The sequence below is a fragment of the Microcaecilia unicolor genome, chromosome 10 (genome assembly GCF_901765095.1).
Source record: "Microcaecilia unicolor chromosome 10, aMicUni1.1, whole genome shotgun sequence".
Taxonomy (NCBI): Eukaryota; Metazoa; Chordata; class Amphibia; order Gymnophiona; family Siphonopidae; genus Microcaecilia; species Microcaecilia unicolor.
Window position 1 is genome coordinate 9977292 of NC_044040.1, and position 19425 is coordinate 9996716.

A 19425-nucleotide genomic window follows, 5' to 3' on the forward strand; every position below is an offset into this window, starting at 1 on the left:
AACATGCCTCTGAAGGAATGTGAGTGTCAGGGGGACGGGTCTTGGGTAGTTCAAGGTGAGATGAATCTCCTTCCACCGAGGAGGAGAAATTTAGCACTGGGGGAGGTTCATTTCGAATATCCTCCAGGTCAGATTTAGCTGGGAGTTGTTGTTGTAAAACTTCCCATGCTGCGTCTAATGGGGAGGATATTATTTTTGGTAGATCCCCAGTACCTGGTTTGGCTGGAAGTATGAGAGGACGGCGGAGACGAGCCAGTTCCTCTGCTAATTGGGGAATTTTACCCTTGGGGCGTGCACCCAATTGCTCCCATCTAGGAGGAGTAGAACACTCAGGTTCTAGAGTCGGCATGGAAGGGTTCCCTGGAACATGGGGCGCTTTAATAAAACCCCGATCATAGAGTTCCTGACAAATAGCCCGTGTCTGTGTAGCTGGACTACATGGAATGAAGCCCATCTGTCGTAACTGAGACAGAATAGGGTAATGCAGGGATGCGGGAGGCAAGAAACCAGTTTGGACAGAGGAGTCCAAATGTGGCGGTGGAGGTGATGTCTGAGTTGAATGTCCCATGTATGGGTAGGTAGCCGTTTGAGTAGTCATGTGTGAGGTCAATCCTGATCCTGGCACAGGACAGGTGGAGGTCTGGGCAGCCGCATCAATCTGACTGGTAGCCGGGTGGTGAATGGTGACCGGAACCAAAGGGTCCTGGACACAAGGGCAATGTTCAATAATGGGGGGGGGTATGTCAATCTCATAACCACCAATAGTACGATAGACATGAGGTTGTGGAGTTAGCGTTTGGGTGGTTGCTTGCAACGTTGGGGCAGTCGTGACCGTGGGCGACTGAGCAACAGTCTGAGCCACTGGCATTGTTGAAGGGGTTAAGGGCGTCTGAGTTTGTGCTGACCCCTGAGATATTGGGTTTGAGTTTTGTTGTGATGAGGGAAGAGATAGATCAACAACACCGGCAATGCGCACGGTAGTGGGTGGGTCAAATATCATAGGAGCGGGAGATACCGCAGGCAGCGGGGGTGTCACTGTCTGAGATCCTTGAGAATTCTGCAGCAGAGGACTTGTGACCGGTTTATCACAATATCCTGGGGGTATCGGGGTATATCCCACTGCACATGGTAGAAGCTTTGTCGTACCTGCAGCGGTAGCAGCATCATAAGGTGGTGGGGCAGTAGGTATTACTGCCTCCTGGTAGGGAGCTTGGTCGCAATCGGACTTACCTAAACTCCTATCGTTCTGGTTTTGTGCAATAAGTATGAATTTATTAATGGCAGCTAAATGTTTATCCCTAGATTTTCCTGTTTTGTGGGACTCATTGTAGCAGACCAAGGCTTGGAGCTTACCCTGATCAAAGGAGCCCTTTGATGGCCATTCAAGTCCTTGATCCTTAGCGGACCAACCGGTATGCCAGGTTTGACATAAGCGGGTAAGTTCTTTTCTATCAGCGGGAAAGAAATTAAGGACTCTTTCCAGGGGACTAGGGGATGAGGAGGAGGACATAGTGGAATCTGAAATAGGGGGAAGACAATCCACATAGGAACTCTTAGAAGAGTGTATTCTATATAATGCAATATCGGTAAGTAAGACGGTTCAAGTCAAAATTCTGAGGTCTATAACAGGGGCAACAAAACAAAACCATGCACGGGAAAATTATTTAAACAAAAACATGCATCATGCGTATAGAAAACACCTTTATACTCACGCGTCTTCAAGAGCGTCCCGGTGGCGGGACCTAGAACAGAAATTACTAATTGGCGGAAAGCTCGATGCTTTAGCCGCAAGTTAAGTGAACAGACACATGAACGTCACAAGGATAAACAGAGTATTTAAAAGAATAGTGTCAGTGTGTATACTACTCTACCCCTAATTATTAAAAACTACTCCCCAGAGTGTGCTTCTAAAGACAGCTACAACTTGTCTGCTAACAACTTTTCCTGGTTATCGGCCATGGGCTCCAACCCAAGGTAGAGTCCCCAAAAAGGGACATTGCAAACACTCCCGAAAAGAACCCAAAAAGCCTGCGAATAAGGTCTCCTGAGTCGAGGAGCAGCGGTCCAATGGGTCCCGCTGATTAGCTACAACATAATCACCCCAATGAACCTTAAGTGGCTACAACGCACGCAGTGAAATAAAAATTTTATAGGTTAGGCTCTCCCGCGTATACAACTAACCATTCCTAAACAATTTTAAATACCCGAGTCAACCTGTACACAATCGCAACGAAAGTCGTTAGACGTCTCTTTATTAACCCCGCGCTCATCTATACAAGTAACTCATAGGTGGGCAATAATGCCGAAACCGCAGGCCACTCCGAAAATGGAATGGAGGTCTGCTTTAAATCTAATATTCATGATACCGTCATCCATTGAAGGGTTTATGGCCTCAAATGGACGTAAGTCCCAGACATCGGTATCAAAAGCCAAAAATTATAACATGACACTGGTATTTAAGAAAGGAAGAAATAAAGAGTAGAATAGAAGGGAAGAACCCCTGAAGCCAACTGCAAAGATAGTGAAAATAAAACAAATCTGGTTAAAAGAAAATTGAAAGAAAGATTTATGACCGAACACAGGTAAGCTCGTGGGGGAAGGAACCAGAAAATAGTCACTAGACAATAGATTTTCTACTGAATAATTCCAGGACAACAGACTATCAAGCATTATACTTACTGGATCTCGCATAATATTACACTGTAAAGACAAAACCCATTCTAGATAAGCAGTGATGCAGTGTTGCAGAGTCTAATCAGTGGTAAGCAGAAAAGTTACGGGCAAGCAGTGTAACAGGAAATGAGTGCGTATAAACCATGTCATAAACTCAGACCCAAAGTTAAAAACTCATGCATCAATATCCTGGGCAAAAGAAAAAGAACTGTAGAAATATGTATGTATCCTAAAACCCTCTCTACAAAAATACATTGTTGATTAGCAAATATTTTTAACATAACTGTCCAAGGCAAACAGATGCAGTTCTAAAAATCTTAATCTGTAAACTGTGTCATACAATGGCGATTAGAGAAATGCATTGTAAAATATCAATTGAAAAAAACAGTACTAGGCAGGCGACCGGCAACACCCATAATGGGAATTTTAGTAGAAAAATAAAATGATTTATCGGCACGGAAGCTAGTGACAGCTTGTCACCAGAGAAGGTACAAAATCTTTGCAACGCATGAGCTGGCAAAAGCTCTCAAGATCAAAAATGGAAATGCGGGCTGGCAATACTTAAAACTGGGAACAGACCTGTCACAGGGAATATGTATAAATAAAGCAATTGTTAACAAACTGTTATGGCAAAGAAATCACTGACAGAGATAATAACATAACCTTGCCGACATCAGGGCAGGGAATATAGGCAAGAGAAAAAGTAAGTGTCATTGCAGGAAACGCCGGCCGCGATTACTAAATACAGGGGAAGACGTTATAACTGAAAATAATTAGAAACCAAATTTCTATAATAGATTCCAAAGCTAAAGGTTAGCAGAGTCAAGAGGGAGAGAAGTATAGAGAAGAAGAAGGAAGTGGGCACCGCCCTAAAAGAAGAAGTTGAGCAGCTACGCACTTTTAATTTGAAAGGAAAAAGGAGAAAAAACTGAAACACGGGACTTATAAATAACTGATTTATGAACACGGTTCCATACTGAACAAGTGAACGATATGTAGATATGTTAGGCCAAAGAAAGAAATGTTTTAAAGCAAAGTAAGCATATATAAGCTCTTTGGATAAGGTACATACACTATACTCTGGATTACAGGTTTGCCACATGACACACAATGAAACCACTAAACACACAATGAAATGGAAACTCTAAAGCAATAGAGCGGAACAGCTGACAGGAAGGGAGCTAGGGCAAGCAGTACGAAATCCGAAACGAGCCAGGCAGAGATAAGGCTGAGAAATACTGTAACATTGTAGAACCTTTAAATAAGCAACTTAGTGTTTTTCCTTTATGGCTGACATCATACGAAGGTATCTGTACAGGGCAAAGGAATCATGAAGTATAAATCATAGGAAGGGGCCATACAGATAAATTGAAACGGCAAGGTAAATGGGGTTTTATTTTTGTCAAAAAAGTAATACTACGATGCAGTGCCATAACTTTAAAAGTGAAAGCAAAGATACATCCGCATATTCTTACATGCTCAGAAGTGCGCGTAGAACGGACTTGGCAGCATGAGGCAAGAAAAGATAAGTAATTTAACAACTTTAATACCAAAAATTCATATAAAGCAGTTTAGGCTTGTGTAAAGCATGCTTTTTGTAACCGGCAGGCAAAGAGTTAGTGCAACAGGAAATAACTATATATCAATTATGACTGTTGCTAGTGATATAATAAGCGAAGTTTTCGGAAGCAACAAAAACTGTGTTGCATGAGTCTGACAGCAAAAGAGAATAGCTTTGAAAGGCATGAAAGGTGATCTTTTTAGGCTTGCGAACGAAGTGAAGGGGAGGGCAAAAAGGTGTATGTAAGGTGTGAGGTTAATCCGATAGGCACTATAATGTTCACTATAATGGGAGACTAGGAGAAAGAGGATTATCTAGAGGAAAGGTGGTTATCAAAGGGGAGGACAATAGGGAACGGGATACAGAGGATGTACAAACAGAGATATTTGTTGAAGTCCGATTCTAGCAGAAAGACGGACAACGGCCAAAAAGTAACAAAATGTAAAGCATAGCAGCTGTGAAAAAGAGAAGTCAGATTGACTACGCAGTTAAAGAACAGGAAATGGGCTTTATAGTGAGAAAACAAGCAATGTAGGGAGATTTTACTGCAATACAGTTTGAGAGAAGGGGAAAACCCAAATCAGAGGTTTCAGCGTAGCCGAAGTATTGTTAGATGACAGGCAAGGGCAACAAAAAGTAAAGAAACAGAAGTGTTTGGGCTGGAAGGGGGGGGCCATGGGCTGTCAGAAGGACAGAAGATAGGACATAAAATACACAGGGGTTCAGGGAAAAAGAAGGAGGAAAACAAATGTTGGACAGAGACTTAAGACACGAAATGTCAAGGCGTTAGGCAAAGAACAGCCCGCATAAGACCGCTTACTGACAATCGTGCTGAAAAAGAAAATACAGTCACCATCTGCTAAGTATGGTCTCCCAAAACTCAGAATCGAGATGGCATACATATTCTCCGAGGACAAGCAGGCTGCTTGTTCTCACGACTGGGTGACGTCCGCGGCAGCCCCCACCAACCGGAAATAAGCTTCGCGGGACGGTCGACACGCAGGGCACGCCCACCGCGCATGCGCGGCCGTCTTCCCGCCCGTGCGCGACCGCTCCCGCCAGTTACTTTTTTTCCGCGACTGAGAGAGTTGTGTTTTCCCCTCTCTCTCGTTTCAGCCGCCGGATTTTTTCGACCGCGTTTACGCGGATCGTCGCTTTTGGCCTGTTCGGCCTCTTCTTCTTCTTCTTTCTCTTTTATTAAAAAAAAAAAAAAAAAAAAAAAAAAAAAAGAATTTTGCGCGTGTGGAGCACGCGCTCCTTCTTTTCCCTCGCTTTCTAGCGGGGACGCCTCGTTGCGGCCTAGTGGCCGCTCGGTCGGTTTCAGTTTTCGTGGTGTGATTTTAGCCACCATTGCCGACTTTGACTTCGCCGACGCGATTTTTCCGTCGATGTCCTCGAAGGTCCCGAGTGGATTTAAAAAGTGTGGTCGCTGCGGCCGGCCGATCTCGCAGACCGACACCCACGCTTGGTGCCTCCAGTGCCTCGGGCCGGAGCACAATCTCAAGTCGTGCGTTTTGTGTCTCGGTCTCCGGAAACGGACTCAGGTTGCGAGGCAAGTTCTGCGGGACCGTCTTTTTGGAACTTGCGCCGGCCCCTCGACGTCGACCTCGACGGCATCGGTATCGAAGACCGGTTCTTCGGTACCGGTATCGATGCCCGAGACATCGGCACCGATGGCAGCGACCCCAGGAGAACAGGTCCCGTCGGCCCGCCGGTCCGCCGGCGAGAGTGGGGTAGAGAGACCGCGTGGGCAGTCGGCCCCGGTCACTCCCTCAACTCGTGAGCCACGGGACCGAACCCTGTCGGACCCGGTACCCCGAGACCGAGGGGGATCGACCTCCTCCTCCTCCATGCCCTCCGGCACCGGTGACGTGCACCGGAAAAAAGACAAGAAGCGCCGTCACCGGGAGCCCTCGGTGCACCCTGAAGAGGAGTCGACGCCGAAGCGTCATCGCAGAGAGGAGAGATCTCCGTCGGTGGTGGAGGTACCGACGCGTCGGGGTTCCGGCACCTCGGTGCCGTCTCCTGGCCCCCAGCAGCTTCCGGCACCGACACCCTTACCGGCCCCACCGCCTTTCCCGGCAGCGGGCCTGGACGAGTGCCTCAGAGCCATCCTTCCGGGGATCCTGGAAGGGCTGATGCGCCAGGCTGTGCCGGCGCCGGGGGTGCTTGCGCCCTCGGCGCCGATGACTGTGGCGCCGGCGAGCTCTAGCCCGGCGCCGGGGCAGTCGACACCGCCGCCGCTTGCGGTGCCGGTCTCGACAGCCACGCAGGTGGAGTCCCCGTCGACGTCGATGGAGGGAGCTCCGTCCCCGCCGGCGCGGGAGTCCACCGCTCGACGACACCGAGACCTCGGTGCCTCGACGTCGAGCCGGGCCCGGTACCGGACGCAGCTACATGAGCTAATGTCCGATACCGAGGATGAGGACTCGTGGGGGGAAGAGGAGGACCCGAGATATTTCTCCTCAGAGGAGTCTACGGGCCTTCCCTCGGACCCCACGCCGTCACCGGAGAGGAAGCTCTCACCTCCTGAGAGTCTCTCCTTTGCCTTCTTTGTGCGGGATATGTCTATAAGCATTCCCTTTCCCGTGGTCTCTGTGGAAGAGCCGAGGGCCGAGATGCTCGAGGTCCTCGACTATCCATCACCACCTAGAGAGTCCTCCACGGTACCGCTGCACAATGTCCTGAAGGAGACGCTGCTCCGGAACTGGGTGCGACCACTAACTAATCCCACCATTCCCAAGAAAGCAGAGTCCCAGTACAGGATCCACTCTGACCCAGAGCTCATGCGGCCCCAGTTGCCCCATGACTCAGCGGTCGTGGATTCTGCTCTCAAGAGGGCACGGAGTTCGAGGGAGACCGCCTCGGCGCCCCCGGGGCGGGAGTCTCGCACTCTGGACTCATTTGGGAGGAAGGCCTACCAATCCTCCATGCTCGTGACCCGCATCCAATCTTACCTGCTCTATATGAGCATCCACATGCGGACCAATGTGCAACAGCTGGCGGACCTGGTCGATAAGCTCCCGCCGGAGCAGTCCAGGCCTTATCAGGAGGTGGTCAGGCAGCTGAAGGCGTGCAGAAAGTTCCTGTCCAGGGGGATTTTTGACACCTGTGACGTGGCATCTCGTGCTGCGGCCCAAGGTATAGTGATGCGCAGGCTCTCATGGCTGCGTGCCTCTGACCTGGACAACCGCACCCAGCAGAGACTGGCTGACGTCCCTTGCCGGGGGGATAACATTTTCGGTGAGAAGGTCGAGCAGATGGTGGACCAACTGCATCAGCGGGAAACCGCTCTCGACAAGCTCTCCCACCGGGCGCCTTCAGCACCCGCCCCCACGGGTGGGCGTTTTTCCCGGGCACGGCAGGCTGCACCCTATTCTTTTGCAAAGCGTAGGTACAACCAGCCGGCCCGAAGGCCTCGCCAGGCACAGGGACAGCCCCAGCGCGCTCGTTCTCGTCAACAGCGTGCGCCTAAGCAGCCCCCTGCGCCTCCACAGCAAAAGCCGGGGACGGGCTTTTGACTGGATCCACGGGAACATAGCCGCCCTACAAGTGTCCGTACCGGACGATCTGCCGGTCGGAGGGAGGTTAAAATTTTTTCACCAAAGGTGGCCTCTCATAACCTCCGACCAGTGGGTTCTCCAAATAGTGCGGTGCGGATACGCCCTGAATTTGGCCTCCCTGCCTCCAAATTGTCCTTCGGGAGCTCAGTCTTTCAGCTCCCTTCACAAGCAGGTACTTGCAGAGGAACTCTCCGCCCTTCTCAGCGCCAATGCGGTCGAGCCCGTACCACCCGGGCAGGAAGGGCAGGGATTCTATTCCAGGTACTTCCTTGTGGAAAAGAAAACAGGGGGGATGCGTCCCATCCTAGACCTGAGAGGCCTGAACAAATTCCTGGTCAAAGAAAAGTTCAGGATGCTTTCCTTGGGCACCCTTCTGCCAATGATTCAGAAAAACGATTGGCTATGTTCCCTGGATTTAAAGGACGCATACACTCACATCCCGATACTGCCAGCTCACAGACAGTATCTCAGATTCCGCCTGGGCGCACGGCACTTTCAGTATTGTGTGCTGCCCTTTGGGCTCGCCTCTGCCCCACGAGTGTTTACAAAGTGCCTCGTGGTGGTGGCGGCGTATCTACGCAAGCTGGGAGTGCACGTGTTCCCATATCTCGACGATTGGCTGGTCAAGAACACCTCGGAGGCAGGAGCCCTCCGGTCCATGCAGTGCACTATTCAACTTCTGGAGCTGCTGGGGTTTGTGATAAATTACCCAAAGTCCCATCTCCAGCCTACTCAGTCTCTGGAATTCATAGGAGCGCTGCTGAATACCCAGACGGCTCAGGCCTACCTTCCCGAAGCGAGGGCTACCAATCTCTTGGCCCTGGCTTCGCAGACCAGAGCGTCTCAGCAGGTCACAGCTCGGCAGATGTTGAGACTTCTGGGTCATATGGCCTCCACAGTTCATGTGACTCCCATGGCTCGTCTTCACATGAGATCTGCTCAATGGACCCTAGCTTCCCAGTGGTTTCAAGCCACCGGGAATCTAGAAGATGTCATCCGCCTCTCCACCAGTTGCCGCACTTCACTGCTCTGGTGGACCATCCGGACCAATTTGACCCTGGGACGTCCATTCCAAATTCCGCAGCCCACGAAAGTGCTGACGACGGATGCATCTCGCCTGGGGTGGGGAGCCCATGTCGATGGGCTCCACACTCAGGGTCTGTGGTCCCTCCAGGAAAAGGATCTGCAGATCAACCTCCTGGAGCTCCGAGCGATCTGGAACGCACTGAAGGCTTTCAGAGATCGGCTGTCCTGTCAAATTATCCAAATTCGGACAGACAATCAGGTTGCAATGTATTACGTCAACAAGCAGGGGGGCACCGGATCTCGCCCCCTGTGCCAGGAGGCCGTCGGGATGTGGCGTTGGGCGTGTCGGTTCGGCATGCTCCTCCAAGCCACGTACCTGGCAGGCGTAAACAACAGTCTGGCCGACAGACTGAGCAGAGTCATGCAACCGCACGAGTGGTCGCTCCATGCCAGAGTGGTACGCAAGATCTTCCGAGCGTGGGGCACCCCCTCGGTGGACCTTTCCGCCTCTCAGACCAACCACAAGCTGCCTCTGTTCTGTTCCAGACTTCAGGCACACGGCAGGCTAGCGTCGGATGCCTTTCTCCTCCATTGGGGGACCGGCCTCCTGTATGCTTATCCTCCCATACCTTTGGTGGGGAAGACCTTACTGAAGCTCAAGCAAGACCGCGGCACCATGATTCTGATCGCGCCCTTTTGGCCCCGCCAGATCTGGTTCCCTCTTCTTCTGGAGTTGTCCTCCGAAGAACCGTGGAGATTGGAGTGTTTTCCGACTCTCATTTCGCAGAACGACGGAGCGTTGCTGCACCCCAACCTCCAGTCTCTGGCTCTCACGGCCTGGATGTTGAGGGCGTAGACTTCACTGCGTTGGGTCTGTCTGAGGGTGTCTCCCGGGTCTTGCTTGCCTCTAGGAAGGATTCCACTAAAAAGAGTTACTTTTTCAAGTGGAGGAGGTTTGTCGTGTGGTGTGAGAGCAAGGCCCTAGAACCTCGTTCTTGCCCTGCACAGAACCTGCTTGAATACCTTCTGCACTTATCAGAGTCTGGCCTCAAGACCAACTCAGTAAGGAATCACCTTAGTGCGATTAGTGCTTACCATTATCGTGTGGAAGGAAAAGCCATCTCTGGAGAGCCTTTAGTCGTTCGATTCATGAGAGGCTTGCTTTTGTCAAAGCCCCCTATCAAGCCTCCTGTTGTGTCATGGGATCTCAACGTCGTCCTCACCCAGCTGATGAAACCTCCTTTTGAGCCACTGAATACCTGCCATCTGAAGTACTTGACCTGGAAGGTCATTTTCTTGGTGGCAGTTACTTCAGCTCGTAGGGTCAGTGAGCTTCAAGCCCTAGTAGCTCATGCTCCATATACCAAATTTCATCACAACAGAGTAGTGCTCCGCACCCACCCAAAGTTCCTGCCGAAGGTGGTGTCGGAGTTCCATCTTAACCAGTCAATTGTCTTGCCAACATTCTTCCCCAGGCCGCATACCCGCCCTGCTGAACGTCAGTTGCACACATTGGACTGCAAGAGAGCATTGGCCTTCTACTTGGAGCGGACACAGCCCCACAGACAGTCCGCCCAATTGTTTGTTTCTTTCGACCCTAACAGGCTAGGGGTCGCTGTCGGGAAACGCACCATCTCCAATTGGCTAGCAGATTGCATTTCCTTCACTTACGCCCAGGCTGGGCTGACTCTTGAGGGTCATGTCACGGCTCATAGTGTTAGAGCCATGGCAGCGTCAGTGGCCCACTTGAAGTCAGCCACTATTGAAGAGATTTGCAAGGCTGCGACGTGGTCATCTGTCCACACATTCACATCACATTACTGCCTCCAGCAGGATACCTGACGCGACAGTCGGTTCGGGCAGTCGGTGCTGCAGAATCTGTTTGGGGTGTAAATCCAACTCCACCCTCCAGGACCCGAATTTATTCTGGTCAGGCTGCACTCTCAGTTAGTTGTTCTTCGTAGGTCAATTTCTGTTGTTTCCTCGCCGTTGCGAGGTTCAATTGACCTGGGTTCTTGTTTTGAGTGAGCCTGAGAGCTAGGGATACCCCAGTCGTGAGAACAAGCAGCCTGCTTGTCCTCGGAGAAAGGGTATGATACATACCTGTAGCAGTTGTTCTCCGAGGACAGCAGGCTGATTGTTCTCACCTTCCCTCCCTCCTCCCCTTTGGAGTTGTGTATTTCATATTTTTTGCTAGTCATTCAACTGGCGGGAGCGGTCGCGCACGGGCGGGAAGACGGCCGCGCATGCGCGGTGGGCGTGCCCTGCGTGTCGACCGTCCCGCGAAGCTTATTTCCGGTTGGTGGGGGCTGCCGCGGACGTCACCCAGTCGTGAGAACAATCAGCCTGCTGTCCTCGGAGAACAACTGCTACAGGTATGTATCATACCCTTTCTTTCATACAGCAAACACTCAAAAGGAACAGTATATAGGTGATGAATACAAGATAAAGTATACGGACAGGCAGAAAGAAGGACCAAGATACAGATGTATTAGTTCAGTATAGGAAGCCAGCAAAATAGGAGAAAATGGGGAGAGAGGTGAGAGGTAAGAAAGGAACGGACAGAATAATAGTGCCCAATACCCCTCAAGTGGGCAATGTCCGTGAGAGGCAGAAGTAAGGAGGGAAATAAAGGAATGACAGAGATAGGACATCCCTTTACAAAAGGAGGTACCACAATAGTAACAAAAGGGTTTCAGAGCAAAGCTGTAACAAGACAGAATCAGAAATGTAAGAGTTTTTGTAACAGAGAGGAAATAGAGAGAGAAAGGAAGGTAAGCGAGCCATGTGTGATCATACAGAAAAGTCAAGGTTAAAAATGCAGAACCACAATGTGGGTTACGATAAGATCTACCAGTCTGTGTTTTGCAGCATAAAAAAATTATAGAAGGAAAAGGAAACCCGTCTCTAAGTTCAACTGTTAAAAGTGTCAGAAAACGGGGGAAGGGAAGAAGAAAAGATAATACAGCAATTCACAGAGACAGTGCGGGACAATTTCTTACAAGGTAGAAGCAGAATCGGAGGTTTAAGTGCAGCGCTGAGAAAAAGAGCGATTAGGTGCAGAAAAGACGCAGACCGGAATGATGTCAGAGAACTGCAGTAAGAGAGAACAGGGATCAGAGTAAGTACGAAGATAGCCAGAATAGGCAAGTGAGACGAAAAGGAGGGGGGCAATAAAAACAGGGCAATTGGGGAGGGCAATCAGGACAGAGAGATATCCTAGTTGAGAGCGCAGGACATACAGGAGGGCAGAGGGAGTGTACTGTCCAAGAACTGCAGTGAGCAGTGAATGAAGGCTCGGACAGAGGTAGGAAAGGAATCAAAAGGATGGACAGAAGAGAGGGGCAGAAAAAGAACAGAGAAGAAACTGGAAAGACAGGAAAGAAATTTTTGAACACATAGATGTATCCCCTCTGGGTTCAAAAATTAGCGTGTAAAAATACAGCGTTCGAGGGTCAATATACCCTCTGGCGTACAAATGGGGGGGAGGAAGGTCAGCGAGTACGCTCAGCGACCGGGGCTCACCACTGTTTTGTTACTGTTTTGTTTGACCTCGTTTTCGTCCTCCTTGGGCTATTCCATATGGAGGATTGAACGTACTAAGTTCATCCAGAAGATTCTGAATTGTTTTTCTTACTTCCATTGTCACCCAGTCCCATGGGGGTCTGCTCTGGGCAGGCATCAGCAGGCGTAATTCAAAACTGATCCCCATGACCACTGCTTTCTGTCTCTCTAGGTCTAGGTGTATTCTGGGCCATTTATGTTCCCACATATAGTCTATTAGAATCTATCAGTATTTTGTGCACAAAATGAGTGTCTGGTGTGTGTTTAGTTTAGTTAGTAAAATAAGTGACAAGTAAGGAATACTTGAAAATGAAGACAGAGAAAGGTTTCAGATAGAAGGCCTTTATTCTTACCAAAGTTTCAAAGTAGTACAGACATCGGACAGACTCTGGGTTCAATGGCACAGCGCTCTGCCGTCTGAGATGCGTTGGGGACGACTCCGCACTTAAGCCAAAATCACCCTTCTTTTATACTCTCATCTCTCTATTGAAGTCTATGGCAGCACCTATTTTGGGACCTGTTTTTTTCAAATATTTCTCAATTTCTGCGGTTAAACTGTCGCGTACTGCCATCTGTGCATTTTGTACCCAGCTCTTCCGTTCCATGTATTTCACAAGGTTGCAACATTTTCCGGTAATATCAACATGTTTTTTGGAACAAACTGTTTTTGCGGTTACTAACATTTTTTCTGTTGAGATACCAGTTTCACATATTTCATCAACACCTTTCACAACACCTTCTGATCTCTGTATCAGTATCATTTTATACAAAAATATACTTAAAATAGGCCCCATTTTGAGAACCATATTTTATTCATTTTATCCATCATTCTTTCATTTCAGGTGCTATATATTATTTGAATATTGTACCTGTACCTGTTTGTGTCAAGACTCATTGTTCAGACCTGCTTTCTGCAGATTATCTAATATTATTTCCTTCGTTAGTTATTTGGCCTAGTCAGTTCTTTTTCAGATGTTTTAGGCCCTGTGGCCCTGTCCATCACTATTCCAGTGGTAGATCTAAGACCAGGCCATATATTAACACTACCCTTCTCCATTGTGAATACTGCCCATTTAACCCCACTCTCTGTTTCCTATCCTTCAACCAATTTTTAATCCATAGTAGGACATTTCCTCCTATCCCATGGCCCTCCAATTTCCTCTGTAGCCTTTCATGAGGTACCTTGTCAGATGCCTTTTGAAAATCCAGATACACAATATCAACCGGTTCCCCTTTGTCCACATGTTTGTTTACTCCTTCAAAGAATTGAAGTAAATTGGTCAGGCAAGATTTCCCCACACAAAAGCCATGCTGACTTGGTCTCAGTAATCCATGTCCTCGGATGTGCTCTGTAATTTTGTTTTTAATAATAGCCTCTACCATTTTCCCCGGTACTAACGTCAGACTCACTGGTCTAAAATTTCCCGGATTGTAAGCTCTTTGAGCAGGGACTGACTTTTTGTATGGTGTACAGCGCTGCATATGCCTTGTAACGCTATAGAAATGATAAGTAGTAGTAGTAGTAAGTTAAAATCCAGTGTGTGTAAGGCAGTACCTGATGCTTAGAGCGGAGGAGTGGCCTAGTGGTTAGAGACCGGTCTTGCAATCCAGAGGTGGCCGGTTCAAATCCCACTGCTGCTCCTTGTGATCTTGGGCAAGTCACTTAACCCTCCATTGCCTCAGGTGAGCCCTCCTGGGACAGAGAAATATCCAGAGTACCTGAATGTAACTCACTCACCTTGAGCTGCTACTGAAAAAGGTGTGAGCAAAATCTAACTAAATAAAGATTCTAGAATTCTAAAGAATAACAAGATTCCATGCAGAATTTCAAAATGTAGCAACATTCCATGTAGAACCTCAAAGAGTAACAAAATTCTTTGGGGTGGAGGAGTGGCCTAGTGGTTAGAGCACAGGTCTTGCAAAGGTGGCCAGTTCAAATCCCACCACTGCTCCTTGTGATCCTGGGCAAGTCACTTAACTCTCCATTGCCTCAGGTACAAACTTAGATTGTGAGCTCCTGGGACAGAGAAATATCCAGTGTACCTGAATGTAACTCACCTTGAGCTACTACTGAAAAAGGTATGAGCAAAAAATCCTAAAATAGTATGGAGTGAGAAGAATTGAATTGAACCACTTCCCTGAAGAAGAAAAATGAAACTTGACCATGTTGGCAGAGGTTCTGATTGTTTTTCAGATTTGATGCGAAGTAGCTTTGGGCCCCTTTTACTAAGCCGAGTAAGCGTCTATGTGCGCCAAAATGAACTTACTGGCCAACTACCGCGTGCCTCTTGCAGTAATTTTATTTTTGGTGCGCATCCACAAAATATTTTTTATTTTTGGACACACGCCAAGTGGCATCTGATGTGTGTAGGTCATTACTGTGCAGATTCTTTACCGCTAGGTCTATGGCTGGTGGGAAGGTCAGACACCCAAAATGGACGTGCAGCAATTTTGATTTTGCCGCACGTCCATTTTCGGGAAAAAAATGTAAAAAGGCATTTTTGGTACATGCGCTGAAAAATATTTCAGCACACGCCCATAACCCGCGTCTACACTACCGCAAGCCACTTTTTACCTCGGCTTAGTAAAAGGATCCCTTTATTTTTTTCCTGCAATGTTATTCAAACAAAAAAATTCTTGGAAAAATTATTTTGGATCAATGACATTTCATACTCTGCTGCTTAAGATAAGTTGATTCTGCAGACCTGTGTTGTTGTATCTCAACATCCATATTATCAAAATGATATACTTTGCAAAGTAGTTGAAGATATGTGAGTTGTGTGTGATGCTGGGAATAATTTTGGGCATATTTGTGTGTGTAGGCATAAATGCATGTGTGTGTCTGAAGAGAGCAATGTGTGGACAGGTAGTGAAGTTGGGATGGGGGTGTTCTTTTTGGGAGTAGGCTAGGGATTCTTATCCCAGTCCTTGGAACACACCTAAAGGCGTATTTTCAAAGTACTTAGACATACAGGGCACCATAGTAATCTATGGTACTTTGTCTAAGTGCTTTGAAAATGAGCCCCCTAGTCACTTAGGATTTCAGGATATCCACAATGAATATTTATGAGAGATTTGCATGCGGTAAATCCAAATTTGTCATACATATTTATTATGGGTATCCTTGAAGCCTGACTGGTTAGGATGTCCTGATGACTGGGTTGAGGAGCAGCTTGTCTAGTGGTGGAGCAGTTGGGGGGGGGGATTAGTTTTTGTGTGTGAGCACAGTTTTGTTTTTTGGGGGGAGGGGTGTTAGTTGGGAAAGAGAAATCCCCTTCTCCCTACACTTCACTATGTTATGTACACAGTGAAAGTTCCTATGCTGCAGAAGCTGGAACTCCTTCTCCCATAGAAATGCATCGGAACTTTTTTTTTTGGGGGGGGGGAGGAGGGCTATTTCTGTGAAATCTCTAGTCCAATTTGGCCCATTTTTGAACTTGATGTGTCCTTTTACTGATTTTTGCCACATGCCAAGTTTCATCCCATTCGGTAAATTTTTTGAGAGTTACTTTGCCCCCAGACAGACATTCTCAATCCCTTTTGTGTGATTTCTTTCCAAATTTTGTTGAGTTGGAAAGAAAAAAAACCCCAGGTATCTGTGTTTATTGGATTATTATTATTAAGATTAGGACTGTACTAAATATTTGGCCCCCCCTAGTGCCCCAAATGCATTATTCGTATTCAGCCGAATAACGAATAATGCATTCTGGGCTCTAGGGGGCTGGATATTCTGTGCATCTCTAAATTAAGATGATAGTGTTGATGGGAGGGAAACAGTATTATTATCAGTTATTATTTCCTTTTTAAGTTTCACTGTTTAATAACAGAAATAGGAGCAATTTTGATTATTTGTAAAGTATCAGAAATTTTTTTTTTTTTTAAGATTACAGTAAATACTATAATATAAACATTTTTTTTGTTGTTGTTAAAGAATGGCTTCAAATGCCACTGCATGTCGGAGTCCCATCAGAGACAGCTATTGCTTGCATCTGAAAATCCTCAGCAGTTCATGGATTATTTTTCAGAGTGAGTATTTTGTATAAAATTCAGCAAAAGTATGACGGGGAGGACACTAACAAAATGCACTTGAGGCAGCAGGATGGAATAATCAATCAAAGCAAACCAAAGAATCAATGGGGGAGATCTGGAATTAAAAGAACTTTTATTAAAAATTTTGAGGAATCGCACATGGAAGTGGAACCTCAGTGCTAAGCACTCCTCACCGGAAACACTACTACTTAACATTTATAATGCGCTACCAGGGTTACGCAGCGCTGTACAATTTAACACAGAGGACAGTCCCTGCTCAAAGGAGCTTACAATCTAAAGGACAAAAAAGTGCAGTCAATCAAATTGGGGGCAGTCTAGATTTCCTGGATAGAGGTACAAGCGTTGTGTCAGAGGAGACAACGAAGCACGCTCACCTTCACAACGGTCTTTCTAAAGACCTCCCTTTGTTGAGGATTTGCCTTCATCAAATAGTTCTCAAAAGCATTCGGCATTAAGACTCCTGATGCAGGCCTAACGGCCGAAACACGACATTGTGTCGAGTCTTTATACCTCAATAAACATCTTTATTATTATTATATATCCTTTCAGTCTTTGGAATCCTTGGTCGTCCTCCCACTTTTATTTCATTTCTAGGTGCCGAAAGCGACATTGAAGAGGTGGGCTTTGAGCAAGGATTTGAAGATGGGCAGGGAGGGGCTACAGCAAAATAGTGCTACAGCAAAATAATCATCGGTACCCAAGCTTCCACAAATTAGCAAAATATTGTAGTGGAGGAAAAAAACACCAGGCTGAAAAAAAACTCCACTAAGCAAATTCTGTGTCTTCAATACTTTATCTTACAAATCTCCTTCCATTGAATCATTCCCCCGTCAACATACAAGAACATAAGATTAATGTGCTGAATCATAGAGATATTGGTATGGTCTATGATGTGTAAAAGCTGAATACCATCTGCATAGACATAGGCAGTAAATCCTAAAGACCGAGAGACTGTAAGAAGCGGGGCTAGAAAAATGTTAAGCAGTGTAGGCGATAAGATTGATCCTTGTGTAACTCCAGAGGTAGAGGAGAATTGTGCAGATATGTTTTGAAACTGGACTTTATAAGAACAATCAGAGAGATATGAACGGAACCAAGAAAACGCTGAGTCTTGAAATACCTATTTGGTGAAGTCTATCCAAAAGTAAAGCAGGATTGACCAGGTCGAAAGCAGATGAAAGATCTAGCGATACTAATATAACTGAACTGTTTTGGTCTAGGGCACAATGTATTTATGTAGTAATACCTAGCATGGCAGTTTCCATGCTGTGATGTAGTCTAAATCCAGTTTGGTTGGGGTGGAGTGCGTTTGTTTTTGTTAAGAAAATCCTGAATCTGAGAATGAATAATAGTTTCTGCAGCCTTATTAAGGAACGGGACGTTAGCAATAGGGCGATATTTACATACATTTGAGACAGATTTTGAGAGATCCTTGAGCTTCACAATTATTTTTGTTCCTCTTCCTTCAGGGAGTTCCAGGCTGAGTTTTTGGAGTTGCTCCGCAGGCGATTCGGTGAGCAGATTCTTTCATTGACAGTGCCCAGCTCATAAATAGTCTTAGCTTCTGAAAAGTGATACGTTAAAGATTCAGTCTTTGATTTTGCGCTAGGAACGAAGAGAGTGCACAATAATATCGTGTACAATGAATACATCAGCCATCGAGAGCACATTCATATGAATGCTACCCAATGGGAGACGCTGACAGATTTCACCAAGTGGTTGGGCAGAGAAGGTAAGAAGCGAGAACTGCTGTTTGTGGTTGTAGTCTCTTTCATTTTCAGCACTCAGCCATCTCCTCTGACCCTCAGAAATCTTGGGGGGGGGGGGGTTGTGGAGATGAGGCTTTACTTTCCAGAGTAGACTAGTAGTTAGAGCAGGGAAATGAGGATTCAAATCTCCCTCTCCCACTGATAATTCTTGTGATCTTGGGCAAATCACTTAACCCTTTATGGCTCCAGGGACCAACTATGATTGTAATCCCTCTGGAGAAGGAGCCTACCTGGATTGTAACTCATCCTGAACAGAGCTTGGAAAGATGACTGAATCCTAAAATCCAGATTCAAATATTCTGTACTACAGATGCACCATTTTACAAGTAAGAGTTCACTGCCTTGCATAGCCATTAGAGAATGACACGGGGACAGAGCGGGGATGGGGACAAACTTTGTCCTTGTGTCGTTTTCTACTTTGAAGCCTGTTAATGAACTGGAGTGTTATTTATGTTAGAGTGATGCAGGCGACAATATTTTGATTTTTTGGAAAAACAAGCAAACATGTTGGCCTCAAGTAGCAAAATTTGCATGGGGGATCCTGCACATCCAGCTACCAGCACATCTTCTAAGAAGATATATTCTATTGCAGGAAGGATTGTGGAAGACAGGAGAGCTAGACATATTTCTCCCCACTAGGGCAAACTGAACGGGTTGTATTTTGTAACCTTGGACATTTTAACAGGGTGGATTAGGATTCTTTGGGGTAGTAGAAATCAGTTGGAGTTGGAAGGGTAGAGGGTGGTGGTGAGGAGGGTTATTATAGCTGCTCACTGTTATTATTGTTTCTATTTGTAATTTATACACAATAGTTGCACAGCATATTGTTCTGTTTTATACTTTAATAAAAAGATTTAAATATAAAATCATAATTGTTCAAGGCTTCTGCAGATGAGGACAGAGCCCATGGGGATGGGGACAGAATCTGCAGGGATGGGTGGGGACGGAGACAGAACCTGCGGGGACGGGGTGGGGATGGAGACAGAACCTGTGGGGATGGGGTGGGGATGGAGACAGAACCCAAGGGGATGAACTTTCTCTAATAGCCATGCACCGATTCTTGGAAGTGGAGTGCTGTTACTATATATAAAAGAGGAAATGATTGTGGCAGAATTACGTTTACACTCATTTCCTCCTGAGCCAACAAATTAGCTCAATCAGTTACTGGCACACTCCTGGTAAGGGAGAATGTATGGTATGTCATGGTCGTATATGAATC

The 19425-nt window shown here is 46.9% G+C and overlaps 1 protein-coding gene across 1 annotated transcript in view; it reads left to right on the forward strand.

Annotated features, from left to right (window-relative positions):
* KIN (Kin17 DNA and RNA binding protein) overlaps positions 1-19425 on the forward strand; it is a 49696-nt gene that overhangs the window by 13494 nt on the left and 16777 nt on the right. Inside the window, exons 2-4 of the mRNA XM_030215954.1 lie at positions 16319-16413; positions 17907-17950; positions 18047-18169. Coding sequence (XP_030071814.1) covers positions 16319-16413; positions 17907-17950; positions 18047-18169 — 262 coding nt within the window. The remainder of the gene's footprint in view (positions 1-16318; positions 16414-17906; positions 17951-18046; positions 18170-19425) is intronic.